The sequence below is a fragment of the Brassica oleracea genome, chromosome C4 (assembly GCF_000695525.1).
Source record: "Brassica oleracea var. oleracea cultivar TO1000 chromosome C4, BOL, whole genome shotgun sequence".
NCBI lineage: Eukaryota > Viridiplantae > Streptophyta > Magnoliopsida > Brassicales > Brassicaceae > Brassica > Brassica oleracea.
Genome location: NC_027751.1, coordinates 2495313 through 2511303, shown reverse-complemented (window position 1 = coordinate 2511303; position 15991 = coordinate 2495313). Strand labels below are relative to the sequence as shown.

General features: G+C 36.1%; 5 protein-coding genes across 5 annotated transcripts; 1 reads left to right on the top strand and 4 right to left on the bottom strand.

Annotated features, from left to right (window-relative positions):
- Positions 1 to 3387: 3387 nt before the first annotated feature.
- On the bottom strand, positions 3388 to 4344 carry LOC106339421 (3-isopropylmalate dehydratase small subunit 1). The gene has a single exon (XM_013778224.1). The coding sequence runs from the start codon at positions 4289 to 4291 to the stop codon at positions 3515 to 3517; it is 777 nt and encodes a 258-aa protein (XP_013633678.1). The 5' UTR covers positions 4292 to 4344; the 3' UTR covers positions 3388 to 3514.
- A 299-nt stretch (positions 4345 to 4643) lies between these two features.
- LOC106337302 (3-isopropylmalate dehydratase small subunit 3-like) lies at positions 4644 to 6055 on the bottom strand. Its single transcript, XM_013776395.1, has 2 exons — positions 5209 to 6055; positions 4644 to 4837 (listed from the first exon to the last, which is right to left on the bottom strand). The coding sequence occupies exon 1, from the start codon at positions 5983 to 5985 to the stop codon at positions 5221 to 5223; it is 765 nt and encodes a 254-aa protein (XP_013631849.1). The 5' UTR covers positions 5986 to 6055; the 3' UTR covers positions 4644 to 4837; positions 5209 to 5220.
- A 228-nt stretch (positions 6056 to 6283) lies between these two features.
- On the bottom strand, positions 6284 to 9187 carry LOC106339615 (prolyl 4-hydroxylase 1). The gene is made up of 12 exons (XM_013778460.1): positions 8956 to 9187; positions 8685 to 8732; positions 8318 to 8374; positions 8120 to 8172; positions 7921 to 7986; positions 7568 to 7642; positions 7362 to 7436; positions 7213 to 7283; positions 7077 to 7128; positions 6792 to 6881; positions 6611 to 6703; positions 6284 to 6533 (listed from the first exon to the last, which is right to left on the bottom strand). The coding sequence occupies exons 1-12, from the start codon at positions 9017 to 9019 to the stop codon at positions 6426 to 6428; spliced, it is 852 nt and encodes a 283-aa protein (XP_013633914.1). The 5' UTR covers positions 9020 to 9187; the 3' UTR covers positions 6284 to 6425.
- A 1194-nt stretch (positions 9188 to 10381) lies between these two features.
- Positions 10382 to 13385, top strand: LOC106336597 (signal peptide peptidase-like 3). Its single transcript, XM_013775464.1, has 14 exons — positions 10382 to 10603; positions 10698 to 10859; positions 10935 to 11046; positions 11120 to 11239; positions 11318 to 11472; positions 11556 to 11735; positions 11820 to 11854; positions 11962 to 12118; positions 12234 to 12287; positions 12367 to 12459; positions 12549 to 12691; positions 12765 to 12835; positions 12905 to 12988; positions 13081 to 13385. Exons 1-14 carry the CDS (start codon positions 10454 to 10456, stop codon positions 13188 to 13190), a joined length of 1626 nt encoding a protein of 541 aa, XP_013630918.1. The 5' UTR covers positions 10382 to 10453; the 3' UTR covers positions 13191 to 13385.
- A 1264-nt stretch (positions 13386 to 14649) lies between these two features.
- On the bottom strand, positions 14650 to 15687 carry LOC106339755 (transcription factor IBH1). Its single transcript, XM_013778621.1, has one exon. It carries the CDS (start codon positions 15452 to 15454, stop codon positions 14981 to 14983), a length of 474 nt encoding a protein of 157 aa, XP_013634075.1. The 5' UTR covers positions 15455 to 15687; the 3' UTR covers positions 14650 to 14980.
- Positions 15688 to 15991: the final 304 nt, after the last annotated feature.

Here is a 15991-nt window from a genome sequence, read left to right as displayed (position 1 = left end):
ACAGTGAGCTAAGGCCTCCTGGTGCTAAAGCATTGCCTGAGGCACATATACCGAACCGGTTCTTTTTCCACGTTGTCTAAATATTAACACGGCGCCGTTTTGATGTTTGTAATTTGGCAGCTTCCATTTTCTTCTTCTTAAATCTATAATATAACTAGAAATTGGCCCGTCCTACCGGCTGATAATTTTACGCTAAAACTATATTTTAATTTTATAAATATTTGAAATTTTATTTTTTTATTGGAAATAATAAATGTAATCTCTTTTTATTCTAAAATTATATTTTAAATTTTATTAAATTTTGTTGATTTTGAGTTGAAAAGACCACTAATAATTCTTTTTTTTGTCAGAAAACACAATATTATTAAATTAAAAAAATAAGAAAAATAATGATTTATATTTTATTTTCATTTCAGTTTGACGTAGTTGAAGAAAATCTAAAGTAAGAATAACTAATATTTTTTTCATTTCTAAGTGTATCAGATTTTAATATTATATCAATAACTAACTTTTCACGATAATAAATTAATGCAACCACCTCCGAGCTAAATCAATTTAAAATCAAATCTAATGTGACAAAATTATAAAATTTATATTTTAAAGTAATATATGAATAGTTTCAATGATGTCATAAATAATAATTAGTATATATTATATAACAACAAATGATGTTTTATAATATATGTTTGTTTCAGTTTATATTAGATTTTCAATTTATAATGAAATTTTTCTTTAATTTCTAGAGTTTGACTAATTATGTTTTTGTAGATTAATTTAGCATTGGTTGAACTTTTTATAAAAAAAAATGTTGGAAATATTTGAAAATATTTTTATAGATTAATGATGTTATAAATTAATAAAGTATTATATTTCTAGCAGAACTTTACTTGAGTTTCACACCCTATGATATCAAATAAAGCATAATCATAAATAATCCAGATACAAATGTTTTCTAAAATTTTCTTTTTTTTCGAAGATAAACTAAAAAAGTAACTAATTTTTTAATCTTTTTCGTGTTGGTTGTATTGAATGCAAGTATATAATTTCTATCTAATCAAATATCTCATTCTCAGTTTCCACGTAGTAATAATGATAACATAGAAAAGCATATATAATTACATAAGTAAATAGAAGAAAACAACATATTAGCTTTATATTCCAACCCAAAACAACTAAAGATTTATATATAGAGACTCTTATGAATTGAGCTTAAAAGCCCAAAATCGTTACAACCCAAAAAATTAGTATTTCGTGGAAAAATATTTTAGTACATTTTAAGCCTGTTAAGATCTAAAAATCACCCAAAACTCCTGTATGAGATTTGTATTCCACTTTTTAAAAACTTTTTCCCAAAAGTTCATTGTCAGAAACAAGTCACGGAAGGATAAAAATTACCACAACAAAAATCAAATAACAACCAAGTTTGGGATAATCTATATTATTAAAAGAGAAGTACCCATTTGAAAATGTTCTTGCTTCATTAATTAAACTCCTTTTTTTTTTTGCTTGTCTTTTTCAGTTGCATTTATGAAATATCTTAAAACGAATAAAACTGCCTCATTTATTACTTGTCTTTTCAGTTACATTAATGAAATATGCTTAAATGAAGTTAAACTTCCAATTTTATTGTTTATCTTTTTCAGTTACCTTAATGAAATATCCTTAAATAAATTTGGACATAATGTCATTTAATCAAACAAAAAAACTCATTAGTTATCCGCCTTACGTGCATAATTTTAATAAAAGAGATTTTAAAAAACGTGCATCATTAAAATGTTACATAAAACATACAGCACTAATATATAACATGCATCAATAAAACTAGAATTTGACTCACACAATAGTACGGATATTATTTTCAGTTGATTAAATTAAAAAATATTTATTTATTCAAAAAATATTTAAGAATGGCTATGTTTTAAAAAATTATATGGTATTATTTGCTCATAACTCATTTGTCATTTACTAAATTGTTAGAAATAAAATTTTAGATTGTTAAAAAAATATTGAGTTGCATTTCAAATAAAAAGGTAAAGATATTAAAAATATTTTAATTAAAATATGTAAAATTTAATATAGTTTTAAGGAAATGGTCAAAATAAAAAAATTACACATAAAATAATCATGATTTTTGTTAACCGGGCGGATCATTATTTATATGATATCGCATACGAAAGAAAAATTTCTGTTTTTAAAATTATCTAATTAACTCTACTCATTTTTTTAATATTTTTTATATGATATCACACATTCGTAAAAAAATAGATAGTTTAAGATGCAAAAAAAAAATTTACTTAATGAATATAATATGAACGAATATTACAAATACATCATTTAATAAAATAAATAATTAAAAACTGAAAATTCATATCCGCGCGGGGTCGAGTGATCATTATTTGAAAATTCAACAACGTCAACTACACTCACTAACTATAGCACGCAGCTACAACAACAAAAAAACATACATACTAAGAAACACATTCAGTAACCACAATTGATCACTCTACCTCAACCCTATTAAAATACTAATCTTAGCAAATCAAAGACCAGAACAAAGTTACATAGAGCAACACCTATGTCCCGGACTCCGCGCTTGCACAGATGCCCTTAGTTTACAGCAAAGATGCTAATTCCATTCCTTTATTTAACTAGGTGCATGATTTGTTGGATTATAAAAATGTTTAACAATATTTAAAGTTATTTATTTTCAATCAGTCTTTAAATATTTTAGTCCCATAAATCTCATATAATTTATATAGTTTCTGTTTTATCTAAGTTCGGTCAAACGATTATTAATATGATAATATGTTTTGTGGATGTTCAAGAAGACGTTTATTTGCGTTATCGGAAGAGTTACGAGAGTTCAGGTCTGAAAACGGAAAGAGAAGACTAATACTTTGGTCGGAACAATGACCGGAAAGATAAACTCTAGTCCTACTCGTTTTACTGTTGTGTTCTTGATTTCGGATGCCTTTCTCTTCTCTCTTCGTCTTGTTTTTATACTCGGTGTCCCAAAGTGCTTCTTGGTAATGACCTAGTTCGGATGGGCCGAAAATGGTCTGAGCCGAGATGTCATGGACCGAAGTGTCTTCTTTTCTCTAATCTGGACCAGAAATCAATATCTACTGGACCAGAAATCAATATCAAGATTTAAAATTTGTAAAAAACATATATCAACAACAATAAATCTACAAAGTAAATTTTACAGTTATAATCCACCATATAAGTCTCATAATGATTTGGTAAAAATAGCAATCTTAAAAAACATTTAAATTTTGCTGATTCAGCCAAATTTATATATCAAGCTAAAATAAGTTTATACAAACACAATGATAACTATCATATATCATTTTAAAAACAAACAACCCCAGATGCACATATTAGTAACTAATATGTGATCAAATGGAACACATTGTTTGTCAATCATTTTCTTGGAACATGTTTTCTTATTCATTACATAGAACAACAACAAAGTGAAAGAGAATATAGAACTCTAACACACATGCGAAGAGAGTTAAGCTACTGATGGAGATGGGATCATTCCCACCTTCCTCGCATAAGCAAAGATACCACCAGCATCAATAACCGGTCCAGCATCACCTATCGCCTTCAGCTTATACTGCTTACCGGTCGTGTGATTAGTCAACAAACCACCACTATCTCTCAGCTCGATCGTCACCGTGTCTCCCGTCGTACACTCGTCGCAGACTCTAACCTCTGACTCGAGCGGAAACACCTCCCCCGTAGCCACCGAGTTACGGAAAAAGATCCTCGCGTAAGTCTGAGCAACAACTGCTTTAGCTCCGGCTGCTCCTAAACAAACAGGAGCGTGTTCACGCGACGACCCGCAACCAAAGTTCTCACCAGAAATTATGATGGAGTATTTAGACTTGATCTCTCCTGGCTCAACGAACCGGGTTGTGTGGAAGTCAGGTAGACCGGAAAGAGCGTTGGAAGCGATCTCGTCGCGTTCTTGCTGGTTGGAAGGGAAGATGGTGGCTTTGTCAGCTGGGATGATCTGGTCTGTGTCTATGTTGTCTTTCAATACGAAGCAGAGACCGTGGAAGGTGGTTTTGGCTAGAGTTTCGTCGGAGCCAGATCCGTGGGAGGCGGGAGTTGCACGTGGGATGGCGAAGGACGCGCCGCGTGAAGAGAGGGAGATGGAAGATGGGATGAAGGGAGTGGAAGTGGTGATTTTGAGGGAAGGAGATGGGAAGGGAACTAAGGGAGAAGGAGGTTTGCTTGAGGAGGAAGGTAAGGCTCGGGACAATGTAGGAAGAGAAGACGCCATTTGTGTGTGTTTGGATCTATGATCGAACTCGTTGTCTTAAGTGAGTGACAATTAGAAGAGAACACAGAGCTTATAAAAGCAAACATGTTTGTATCCTTGTATTTACGGATGTGCCACTTGGGAATTCTAAACGTGCGTTTTGAGACACGTGAGTAGGTCGCCGTGAAACAAAAGGTGTTGTTTTTTTTATTTTATTTTCCCAAAGGTTTACAGATGGAGTATAATCTTTGGTTCCGTTATTGTTACACATATTTTCTAGACCAAAGGTATTGTATATAGTATTAGATCTAGTATGACCTGATAACTCATAGCTTATACTAGGTTGCTATGGGGTCACGCCAACACTATTCTGTAACATCCAAATGTAATAGATATATAAACTGAAACAGAAGAGTAAACCGATAGTCATATACATCCATAACGCAATTAGGTTCATAAATTCTTGAAACAGACATACTTATTGTTCTCTTTATTGTAATGGAAGAGGGGAAGCTGAGAATTACTTAACCTTAAGATCAACTCTCATCGACATGCATGGTCCGGTCCCTGCATAACAATAGAGAAGTGTCTTAAAGAAAAAAAAGAAAGAATAGTGTTGTTCTACTATTGGACACTCAGGTCTTAATGGATGTTGTTAAAACATGAAAAGGATCAGCGAAAGACAAAACTACGCAAGTCCAATAGATCCTCCAAGACAACTAAAAGCCAAAAGTTTCAATTTTTTTTCGCAATCTAATTGAACATCTTAAGAGGAATCAAACTTGAAACACCTTACACCTGATGAGTAATATCAAAGTCTAGAACTTGTCACTATCATCCTCACACAATTCAATCCCATTCCCAAAAAAAAAAAACAATCTTTATCACTCATACACCATTTATTACATGATGAAGCAGTTTGGTTTTATCACTCATACCTGTCGGAGAAATCAAGCAGCAGCTGCAGAAGGAATCATCCCAGCCTTCCTCGCATACGCAAAGATCCCACCAGCATCAATCACAGGCCCAGCGTCACCAATAGCCTTAAGCCTATACTCCTTCCCCGTCGTATGATTAATCAAAACACTATCCCCTTCCCTCAACTCCACCGTCGCCACATCCCCCGTCCTACACTCATCACACACCCTAACCTCCGAGTCCAACGGATAAATCTCCCCCGTCGCCACCGAGTTCCTGAAAAAGATCCTCGCGTACGACTGCGCCACCACCGCCTTCGCCCCCGCCGCTCCCAAGCACACCGGAGCGTGCTCCCTCGACGACCCGCACCCGAAGTTCTCCCCGCCGATGACGATCGAGTACTTCGTCTTCGTCTCCCCCGGCTCCACGAACCGGTCCTCGTACGAGGCCGGGAGCCCGACCAGCGCGTGGGAGCCGAGCTTCTGGTACTCGTCGGGGTTGGAGGGGACGAGGGTGAGGAACTCGGCGGGGATGATCTGGTCTGTGTCGATGTTGTCGCCGACGACGTAGCAGAGGCCGTGGAAGGTTTTTCTCTCTTGCGGCGAGGCTGCGGCGGAGCGGGTGACGAAGGGGGAGGAGGATGGTGCGGGGGCAGTGACGAGGGGTTTGAGGTTGAAGGAGGTGGTGGAGGCGGGAGCGAATCTGAGGAATGGTGATTGGAAGGGAGGAGACCTTGTGGGAGAAGCTAGGGTTCGGGGTAATGTAGGGTTTACAGATCGGAGAGACGCCGCCGCCATGGTTTGGTGTTGTGGTCACAGAAGACGAGTCAAAATGGTCAACGAGAGAAATGCGATTACAAGTGGAGTTATATAAGTGTTTTCACTTTTCTCATATTTACAGACATACCCTTCTGTCGGAACGCTATCAACTTTTCAGACAAAAGTTAGGGGAGCTCTTTGGTTATTGACTTGTTACTACATGGCATCCGTTTGTAATTTAAATAATTTTGTAAAACTTTCATGAATATTATTTTTGATAACATAATGTCTGTTAATCCAAGGATTTGTTTTGGGGTGATATTGTGAGAAGTGAAAACACCACAAAAAATCAATTTTTATATGTAAATGATGGCTTTTAAAATTCAAGGGTGAAAAAGAGAATATATCAAAACTCTGAGGTTCTAGGCATTTTTCAATATAAGTCCCTGTGGTTCTTTTGGGTTTATTAGTAAAGTCCTTCAAGAAGTAGCTTTTTGTCTCATCCATTTAGTAGCTGACCATTTCTCTCCTGAGAGGACTTCACATCCCCCATGTATGCTGTTGGGATCTGACTGCCCATCAAGTCCCTAAGTAACACAAAGACCAAAATGAACAACAAAGAAGTTTGGAGCAAGAGAGACAGAGAGAGGTTGAAGAAACAGACCATGCTCCAGAAGAGAACTGCGTCTCCTTTGGTGGGTTTCACAGAGATGCCTTTCATGATTTTTCCACCACAAGTGCATTCACCGTCACCAGCCTGAATTTCAAAGAGTGAGATATATACACACTGGTTTCATTTTTCAAATATATAGCAACTTGCAGAGCTAAAGAGAAAGAAACTATACCAAAGGGAAATAAGTTTCTCCTCCTTCGACATCATCTGTTAAATACATTAGCATTGTTGCTACGCGCTGACCACCACGCTTCAAATTGAACTGTGGGAAACATAGAAAAAAATAATGATGAACACACTAACATAAACTTAAAGTCTAGTCCTCAAAATAACCAAAATAAATGTTCTAAGATCATAAAGAAGAAGATTAACTACATATCCGATCAAAACCAAGGACAAGAGCTTCCTTCATCAATCTACTAATGATTTATAAAATGAAATAGCACCAAAGGCTTACAGTGTCACCAAAGTAATCGTGATGCGGTCTGTAAAACTGATTCGGCTCGTATCTGCACTGCTAACAGCTTTTATATTCATCAAACCAAGAAAACAACTTTAGTTATAGTAGTAAAGGGTTGCAATTGTGCACGCACCGTAGGACTTGAATGAGCTCTCCATTCTCCGCTGGTACTTGAGAGAAGACTGCAATTCTCTTTTCAATTGCCTGATAGCAAAATGTCAAGTTCATCAAACTGAAACGACACCACCTTATATGTATATTAGAGAGTCAGTACTGACTTACCTGTATGACTGGATAACTTCTTTCTACGTGGTTTAGAAACATTCCAGAGCTTGTCCTCACATCACTTTTAACTCCCTAAGCAAGCCAATGAGAGAACAAATAAGTCTCCAAGGCATAAACTATAGCATTTGTACTGGCGTCCAGTGTTTGATTGAATGAATAGATCTTCTTCTTCTATAATAGATGAAAGGGAAATTGGAAAATACCTTTCCGGTTTTAATATCAACAACAGTGGAAACTTGAAGGCGAGGCCGGGCAATTGCTTTTAAGTATTCACATTCCTGCCGATCATACAAATCATGAGAACAAAAAGCAAAGTTGTTTAAAGGCAAGACGAATAAGGATAATAGCCATTTTTAATAACTCTTATGATAAATGCTATTAGAACTGAGTCTAAGGTTTGGTTTCTCCTTCGAATCTTTATCTTTTCCGTACATGATAATTTTTTTTAAGGATACTTAGTATATGCTACTCTAGAACTATGATAAAAGTAACAGATTATTCTATGATTAGTTAACACATACTCACCATGTTTAAACTCAATGAATTAAACACTAACCTCTGAGCTTAGGAAGTTATGAAGCACAATAATTCGAGGGGACCAACTAACTACTTCAGGCTTGACCTGCACCAAAGCAAGTAAACATTCATTAGCTTGTGAAGCAAACAGAACTCGCCCTCCTCGATCTCTTTTAAACAGTAGAGGTGTAAAATGAAAATTTTGAGCGGAAAAAAAAACTAAGGATGAATAGAATTACATAGCCAAGACGTAACAGTTCTGCATCTTTGTCATTTGCCCACCGAGAAACATCTGAAAAATAAAAAACAAACGACGTTTGTATTAAATTAATCATAGTACATCCATAAATTAAGCTCTCTGGTCCTGAAGCTAGATTCAGATTAGTCAGAATGGAACATATTGTCTCAACACCTATATGTAAATAATTAATCATAACCTCGAAGATAACGGGCCTTCTGTCCTCGAAGCCCCCTTATGGATGGGAATCCAGTTCCTGAAATGGAAACAAGAAGTAGTAGAAGCTAAATAAGGAGCAGAACATCACAACTAAGCATAGACGAAAACTGATTTAGTGTTCCAAATTACACAACATATTACTGTTTCCACTGCATTGTCCTCTCTCAATCCCTTTTACAGAAAGAGCTCACATAGCCTTATTTTCTCAGCAAGAACATTAAAAACATCATTGCCAAGAATCAAATACGTTCAGACAACAAAAACACATCTATTTCCAAAGGGACATCTATAAGTAACACACAGAAACATAAACGTACAAAAGCATAGGGGAGAAAGAAGAGAGTTACCGTACGAATCTTCCAATCTATTAATAAAGGCCAGTTGTAACAAGGCACCTGCAGATTCATTCAGGGAAGAACACAATCTCCATGAGTTAACCAAAAAAAAAAAAAGCCGTTACAAAATTCTCATAAAGTCAAGTTTCATAGTCGTCCCCGAACTAAAAATTCACGGCAATGACAAAAACATTCTCAGCTTGGCCGAGGTAAAAAAAAAAAGATTTAAACTTTAAAGATCGAAAAAATCAAATGTTTTCGACTATAAATTGAGAGAGAGTACCTATGATCATTCCGACAGTGACAAATGTCAATAGACCGAACACGATCCTGGCAGGTGCAGCCATGTCTCCTCGATTTTCTTTTCGATCTCCGACCAAAAAAATTTAAAAGTTTTGGGAGAGATTTGGTAACAGTTTTGCGGAAGGAAAAGAGAAAAAGAGAGGAGCTTTGATTGAGAGTGTGCAGAAACGTCAGAGGAGGAGAGGAGTTTCTTGTGAAGGGATCTGAGCTCGTTATTTTTTTTATAAAATAACTTTCTTTCTTTTCTTTTCTTTTTTTTAATATATTGCGTTTCCTTCCTTCCCTTCTTTTTTTTTTTTTTTCTCAAATTGAAATTCATTCATAACTGATATACACGATAGTTCAATACAGAAGCTGGCGGATACAAGACATCCCCAGAGACAAGAGCCCAAAGAACAGGCAGCTAGAACCCACACTGGGGCATCTTTCGAACACAATCTTAACAAAGCAAAGAAACTAGATATAGCTACACACAGCATGCGACAAACCAGTGCAAAAGACCTCAAAAGTAGCAGATAACAATAACCTGAAAAAATCGATGTTGCACTCGGCACGCCAACGATCCCAACCACTTGTAGAACCCGAAGATTCGACTAGTAGATTTACGACTAATCACTACAAACGAACATTCAACAAAATAATTCAACAGACTTTAGAAACAAGCACGGGCCAATGATCAGGGAAATATCGTCGCTGCTACAAACCAGCACACGATAACATCCACTTCTTGACGTCACACCACGACTTACCGCTGCTGCTTACGCCCGCCAAACAGTAACGTCCAAGCTCCAAGAACATGAGACTTCATACTCCGACAAAAGGGACCACAAATTCGATCAACACAACCTTCCTTCCCTTCTTTTACTTCTTTGCTTTTCTGTTAATGTTTTATTATTTTTGAATGTACTCTTTATCTCTTTTACTTTATTTTTTCTGAACATAACTATTCATCATTTTATCTAAACTCGAATTATACACAATTTCTTTTACCAATGATTTTCTGCTGAACTGTTATAATGGTATTGGTCTAACAAATGACAAGCATCGTGGGGGGGGGAATCTAAAAACATTTTTTTTCAAGTATAGCTGGAAATTATTAACATTTTTCCTTAATCGAAATAATAATTGATGGATTTTTTTTTTTGGTAATCAAATAATTGATGAATGTTTGCTAAATAATTTAGGTTAGTAACGCCACCAAAACAACAACACAAATTCGTCAAAGTTTGTATTTAAACAGAAAAATTGACATATACTTTAATTAACTAACTAACAACTACTAATAATAATTAGATTATATATTTAATTGTTGACAAAAAAAAAAAGATTATATATTTAATTACAAAAAAAAAAAAAAAAAAAAAAAAAAAAAAAAAAAGACAAGTTATATAATAATCGACCTCCGATATAATCCTAAACGCTTTTAACCGCAACTCTTCCTCTCCCCTTTCTCTCCGATTTGTTCCGTCGGTTGCGTCATGCCTTCGTCTGATCCGCCGCGCCACCGATGCTCCACCGCACTACTCTTCCTCCTCCTGCTAGGCTTCTCCTTTGCGGCGGCAGACGATGCCTCGTGGACCGAAGACTCAACCCTCGAGTCTCCCGGCTGTACCAATAAGTTTCAAATGGTAACCAAAAAAAAAAAAAAGATTCTTTCTTTAATGATTATTCTTTGCTGAGTTGATGATTCTCATTCTCTCGAATGCTCTGCTTATTACACAGGTTAAGATCTTGAACTGGGTTGATGGTGTTGAAAGCGACGACTTCTTCACCGGTTTAACCGCTCAATTCGGAGCAGCTTTGCCGTCTGACGCTGGTCAGGGCGTTAGATCTCCGGTTGCTTTTGTGCGTCCTTTGGACTCGTGTTCCAATCTCTCTTCCAGGGTCAGTCGAAAGTGTGATCCTTTCTCAAAAAGTCAATGCCTTTTCACAGATTCATGTAGCTTTGCTCTGTTTCAGTTAGATGGGAGTATTGCCTTGTCGATCCGTGGGAGCTGTGCTTTCACTGAGAAGGCTAAACATGCTGAGGCGGCTGGTGCTTCTGCTCTGCTTGTTATTAATGACAAAGAAGGTTTTTTTGTTTTTTGAAACTTTGGTCTTTAGTAGATGTCTTTGTATCATCTAATTTAATTATCTTTTGTCAGATCTTGATGAGATGGGGTGTATGGAAAAGGACACTTCTTTAAATGTGAGCATACCTGTGTTAATGATCTCTAAGTCAAGTGGAGATGCTCTCAACAAGTCTATGGTGGATAACAAGAGTGGTGAGTGAGCCCCTTGTGATGTCCCACTTCTATTAGCCGTTAAATTAGGCTTATTGAGTTGTTGATCTTCTCTTGTAGTTGAGCTTCTGTTGTACGCACCAACTCGTCCTGCTGTGGACCTCACGGCAGGGTTGTTGTTGCTCATGGCTGTTGGAACTGTTGTGGTTGCGTCACTGTGGTCAGACCTTACTGATCCTGACCAAGCTAATGAATCTTACAGCATATTAGCAAAGGTTTAAATCTTTTAAAACATTTTTAAATTCTTTGTTTGGTGTTCACCATTCGTAGCCATACTAGAAATTGTTGTTTTCTACAGGAATTTACTGGTGCTAGAACCAGGAAAGATGATCCAGAGAAGGAGATCCTTGATATAAGTGTGACTGGAGCTGTGTTCTTTATAGTAACAGCCTCCATTTTTCTGCTGCTCCTTTTCTACTTCATGTCATCATGGTTTGTGTGGGTGCTCACCATATTCTTCTGCATCGGTGGCATGCAGGTAACAAGTTGTAGAATACTGAGATTAAATCTATGTTTGATTCTTCTCATTAGTTTAACAAAGTGTGGCTACTGTTTTTTTCAGGGTATGCATAGCATCATTACGGCAGTTTTATTGAGGTATTCTAAATTCTTCCTAAACATCTCACTTCTCTCTTTTTCTTTTCTTTTCTTTTCTTTTTCTGGTTAGCAATTCTTGATGGATATATATTGTGAACCGCCTGCAGAAAGTGGAGACATCTTGGTCGGAGGTCTGTGAAGCTCCCTTTGCTTGGGACAATGTCATGGATGTCGCTTTTGGTGAATATCTTTTGTCTGGCGTTTGCTGTCTTCTGGTTTGTGAAACGGCACACTTCGTATGCTTGGGCTGGGCAAGACATCTTGGTAAAGCTCCCCTTTCTTCATTCAGTGAATGCTCTTAGAAGCCATTCCTCTCAGTGTCTTATGGTTGCTTTATATGTCTCTCTTTGGAATATTCATTTTGTCACAATGTTGGCAGGGCATCTGTTTGATGATCACAGCCTTGCAAGTGGTTCGATTACCTAACATCAAGGTAGTTAATCTGGCTTCTTAGTTAGTGATGATACATGGTGGTTCTCTATCTTTGTTCTGATAGTTATCTGTACCTCCAGGTTGCTACTGTGCTTCTCTGCTGCGCGTTTGTCTATGACATCTTCTGGGTCTTCATATCACCTTTGATATTCCACGAGAGTGTTATGATTGTGGTGAGTATCTGATTCTAATAGCTGAGTAGTCTTTTAGAGCATGGCAAGTTAGCTAGTTGATAGTCTTACTTGAGAGCCCTTCTTTGTAGGTTGCACAAGGAGACAGCAGCAGCGGGGAGTCCATTCCTATGTTACTAAGGATTCCTCGGTTTTTCGATCCGTGGGGTGGCTATGACATGATTGGTTTCGGGGACATCCTCTTCCCCGGTCTGCTCATTTCCTTTGCTTCCAGGTACTTCAAAAGATTACTATGTTCAATTCTTTCTGACTTTAGTGCTTACTTACTCTTCTCTTTGGTCTCACAGATATGACAAGATCAAGAAGAGAGTAATCTCAAGTGGATACTTCCTTTGGTTGACTATTGGCTATGGAGTTGGTAATGTTTAATTCTGCAAACATTGATTTTCTAGTGAATCTTTAAAACACATGTTGTTCTGTTGTGTAGGTCTGTTACTAACATATCTAGGTCTGTATCTAATGGACGGACATGGCCAGCCTGCGCTACTATACATCGTCCCATGCACACTCGGTAATAATACCAGAAGCTCGAGTTTCTCTTCCTCTTATCTGATCTTGTCTATGGCTTTCAAACAAAAACCTGATGTGTTGTTTCTTTGCTAGGTTTGGCTGTCATTCTAGGGTTGGTAAGAGGAGAGCTTAAAGAGCTATGGAACTACGGTATCGAAGAATCAGAGTCTAACACGCCGGAGGATCCTCTGCCTGTGGCTTAAGAAACATGATTCAACAAAGCTAATGGTGTGTTATCAATCAAGCCAGATCAGCTTAAAAAAGAGAGGTTACGTAGTAAGACTCATGACATGTTGTACAGAGTCCATATGATATACTCTTCTCCTTGAATTCAGACTCACACAGTAACCATCATTTCGTAATATTTCAAGCTATTCAAATTCCCTTTTTGTTTATTCTTTTATCTCATACATAACCAATTCCATAAAACTTACAAGTTTGTCATATTAAATGAAAAACGGAAAATTGTAATTTAATTCCGATGAAAAGTTTAATGCACGATCATTTTTTTGATGTGAAATTGTGGAATCGACCAACCAGTGATCAGTCTATTTTTTTTTTTATAAAAAAACTGTATAGGTTGAACTTTTTATAGTGACTGGGTTTATCCCGAAGGGCCATCTCGTCAGAAATCTCCGTAGGGATTTTTTAGCTAATCCAGTACCATCCCGCTGTCCCTGAATATCAAACTGGCGACCTCGGGTAGTCGTGTATGAGAAGCATTCAGTACTGCCGCTAGGCCACCTGATGTTCTCGGTCTATTTATATGCACGTATATAATTATTGATAAAGTAAAACAACCGTACGAAATATATGTATGACCAACTGCATTATATAATGACTTGTAGATAATTCAGTTCACACTAAACATGAGATTGATTAGAAAAAAAAATGTAATTTAGTAGTCTCTTTGTTAATTATGTGATAGTCTGATGGAGTTATAACTTGCATCCGGCATGAGTGCTGTAGCTAATGTGTGTGTGAGTTATAGAAGGAAGGTAATTTTTTTTTATGATGAGTTTCTTTAACCATTTTATTCTAATAAATTTCTGCCAACTAAACTTTTTAAGAATATATATGAAGACTGCAATACTTGTCAGATATAACAATGACAATTCTCTCCTAGAGCTATTTTAAAGTTTTTATCACAAAAATAGCATTCAATAAAAAAAATGGCCAAAATAATTTTTTTTATTTTGAAAATTTTTATTTTTTATTTTTTAAAATTTGAAATTCTAACTCGAAACTTCACTTCTTAACTTTAAACCATAAATTTAGATTAGTTAACTGTATTTTTACTCTTTAATAAAAAAAATTTGGTCATTTTTCTCATTGAATGTTATTTCTGTGATAAAAACTAAAAAAAAAGACTATCATATAGAATTTTTCATATAACAATCACTAAATACTATAATAATAGTTTTAACTAGCTATAGTATATTTTTAAAACATTAACCATCATATAATATGTATAAGCTTTACAAATTAGACTAAAAGTCTAAAAGTGTGAATTTTCAATTTTCTAATAGTTATTATGGGTACTAGCTATAATCTATTTTGTAAGTCAGTCGATATAATATATATCCATCCATAGAAACATCATTCATGATCAATCAAGACGAGCCAAGCAGATAATAGCTAAAAAAAGGAATACGAAAGCACTGCGTAGCTCCAACGGCAAGTTCCCAAACCCTAATGTTTACATTATTTTGTTATGACAAAAAACAACCAAATTAAGCATGCTAATATATAACATACCCTTTTATCAAAATTCAAGAAAATAAACAAAAAAGAAGAAAATTCTTTCTTTACTTAACTAATACATATCCACACATTTAGTATGTATATATCCTATCTTACACGTATGTATACATAATACATATAAGAATATATGTACACAAATATAGATATGCGTCATGATCACTCCATTCCAATACTATGTGTGTTGGAGATAAGCCAATATTATATGCATCATTAATGATGATGATGATGATCATTTCGGAGCTAAGCCATCAACGAGACACTGCATAACCTTAACCTGCATACTAAGGCACTTGATGTAATGAGCCGTCTCTTCCATCAGCTTTGATGTCTCCATGCCACCGCCTCCCGGGACAAGATTCCTCAGCCTCTCCGCTTCCTCCTCCTCCACTGGATCTCTCCGGTTACTCCTCCTCCTCCTCAGACACGTCACCCTCTTCTTCCTCCTAGGAAGCCTGACGACTTTATTGTTTTCTTTGGCGGCTCGGCGCAAGAGGGCTCTGCTCCACAGCCGGTTAGTCCCTCCGGCTGCTCTGGCCATGGATACATACGCAGCCTTCTTGATTTTCTTAACACGATCGTTTGTTTTTTCAGGAGAATTGAAAGTGTTTTGTCTTCTGAGATTTGAGAGGGATTGGAGGAAGTGGAGGGCAAAAACATCCTTTTCAGGGACGTCTGTGTTTATGGGTTTGTCTGCAGAGGCCATTGTTTGTGTTCTTAGAGAAAAAGAAGAACTTGACTTGAGAACCTTTATAAAAAAAATTGTGAGAACAGCACAATATTAGGGTTAATAAATAAAGGAGATGAGAGAGACTGGATAGAGGGTGGAAAATAGTTTATTTTTCCTTATACTTAACTTTTGTTTTCCAAATATGGTTTTTTATGTCACAAGACACAACTATTCAAAATCCTGTATAAAGTTATAACTATATATATATATGTCGACCTAAAAGTTTTTTTTTTTAGATAGTTGTTAATTCATGTTCTAAATATGACTAGAGTTGAAAGAAAAACATGATCTGAAGAGATGACGAAAAGTAGATGAGCTATATTGGCTTTTGATAGATTGAGTTCTGGAGCTTAACTGACCCATCAAATTTAGTTGCATTGAAGTATGAGGATAGAAGTTTTAACTGGTAGTTGTTTTTATCAATGGTGACATGAACAAAATAAATAATACTTAACAAAAAACAAAATAAATAAGAAGTTTTGTATTGGGGGTTTAATATCAAAATATAAAATG

Bases quoted from the DNA above. Each gene is read 5' to 3' on its own strand.
- LOC106339421 (XM_013778224.1), bottom strand. From the start codon at position 4,291: ATGGCGTCTTCTCTTCCTACATTGTCCCGAGCCTTACCTTCCTCCTCA.
- LOC106337302 (XM_013776395.1), bottom strand. From the start codon at position 5,985: ATGGCGGCGGCGTCTCTCCGATCTGTAAACCCTACATTACCCCGAACC.
- LOC106339615 (XM_013778460.1), bottom strand. From the start codon at position 9,019: ATGGCTGCACCTGCCAGGATCGTGTTCGGTCTATTGACATTTGTCACT. The intron at 7,987-8,119 runs GTAATTCTATTC...GCTTTGGTGCAG, and splicing joins AACTGTTACGTCTTGGCTAT to GTCAAGCCTGAAGTAGTTAG. The intron at 7,437-7,567 runs GTATTTTCCAAT...TGGCTTGCTTAG, and splicing joins TTGATATTAAAACCGGAAAG to GGAGTTAAAAGTGATGTGAG.
- LOC106336597 (XM_013775464.1), top strand. From the start codon at position 10,454: ATGCCTTCGTCTGATCCGCCGCGCCACCGATGCTCCACCGCACTACTC. The intron at 10,860-10,934 runs GTCAGTCGAAAG...GCTCTGTTTCAG, and splicing joins GTTCCAATCTCTCTTCCAGG to TTAGATGGGAGTATTGCCTT. The intron at 11,047-11,119 runs GTTTTTTTGTTT...ATCTTTTGTCAG, and splicing joins TGTTATTAATGACAAAGAAG to ATCTTGATGAGATGGGGTGT.
- LOC106339755 (XM_013778621.1), bottom strand. From the start codon at position 15,454: ATGGCCTCTGCAGACAAACCCATAAACACAGACGTCCCTGAAAAGGAT.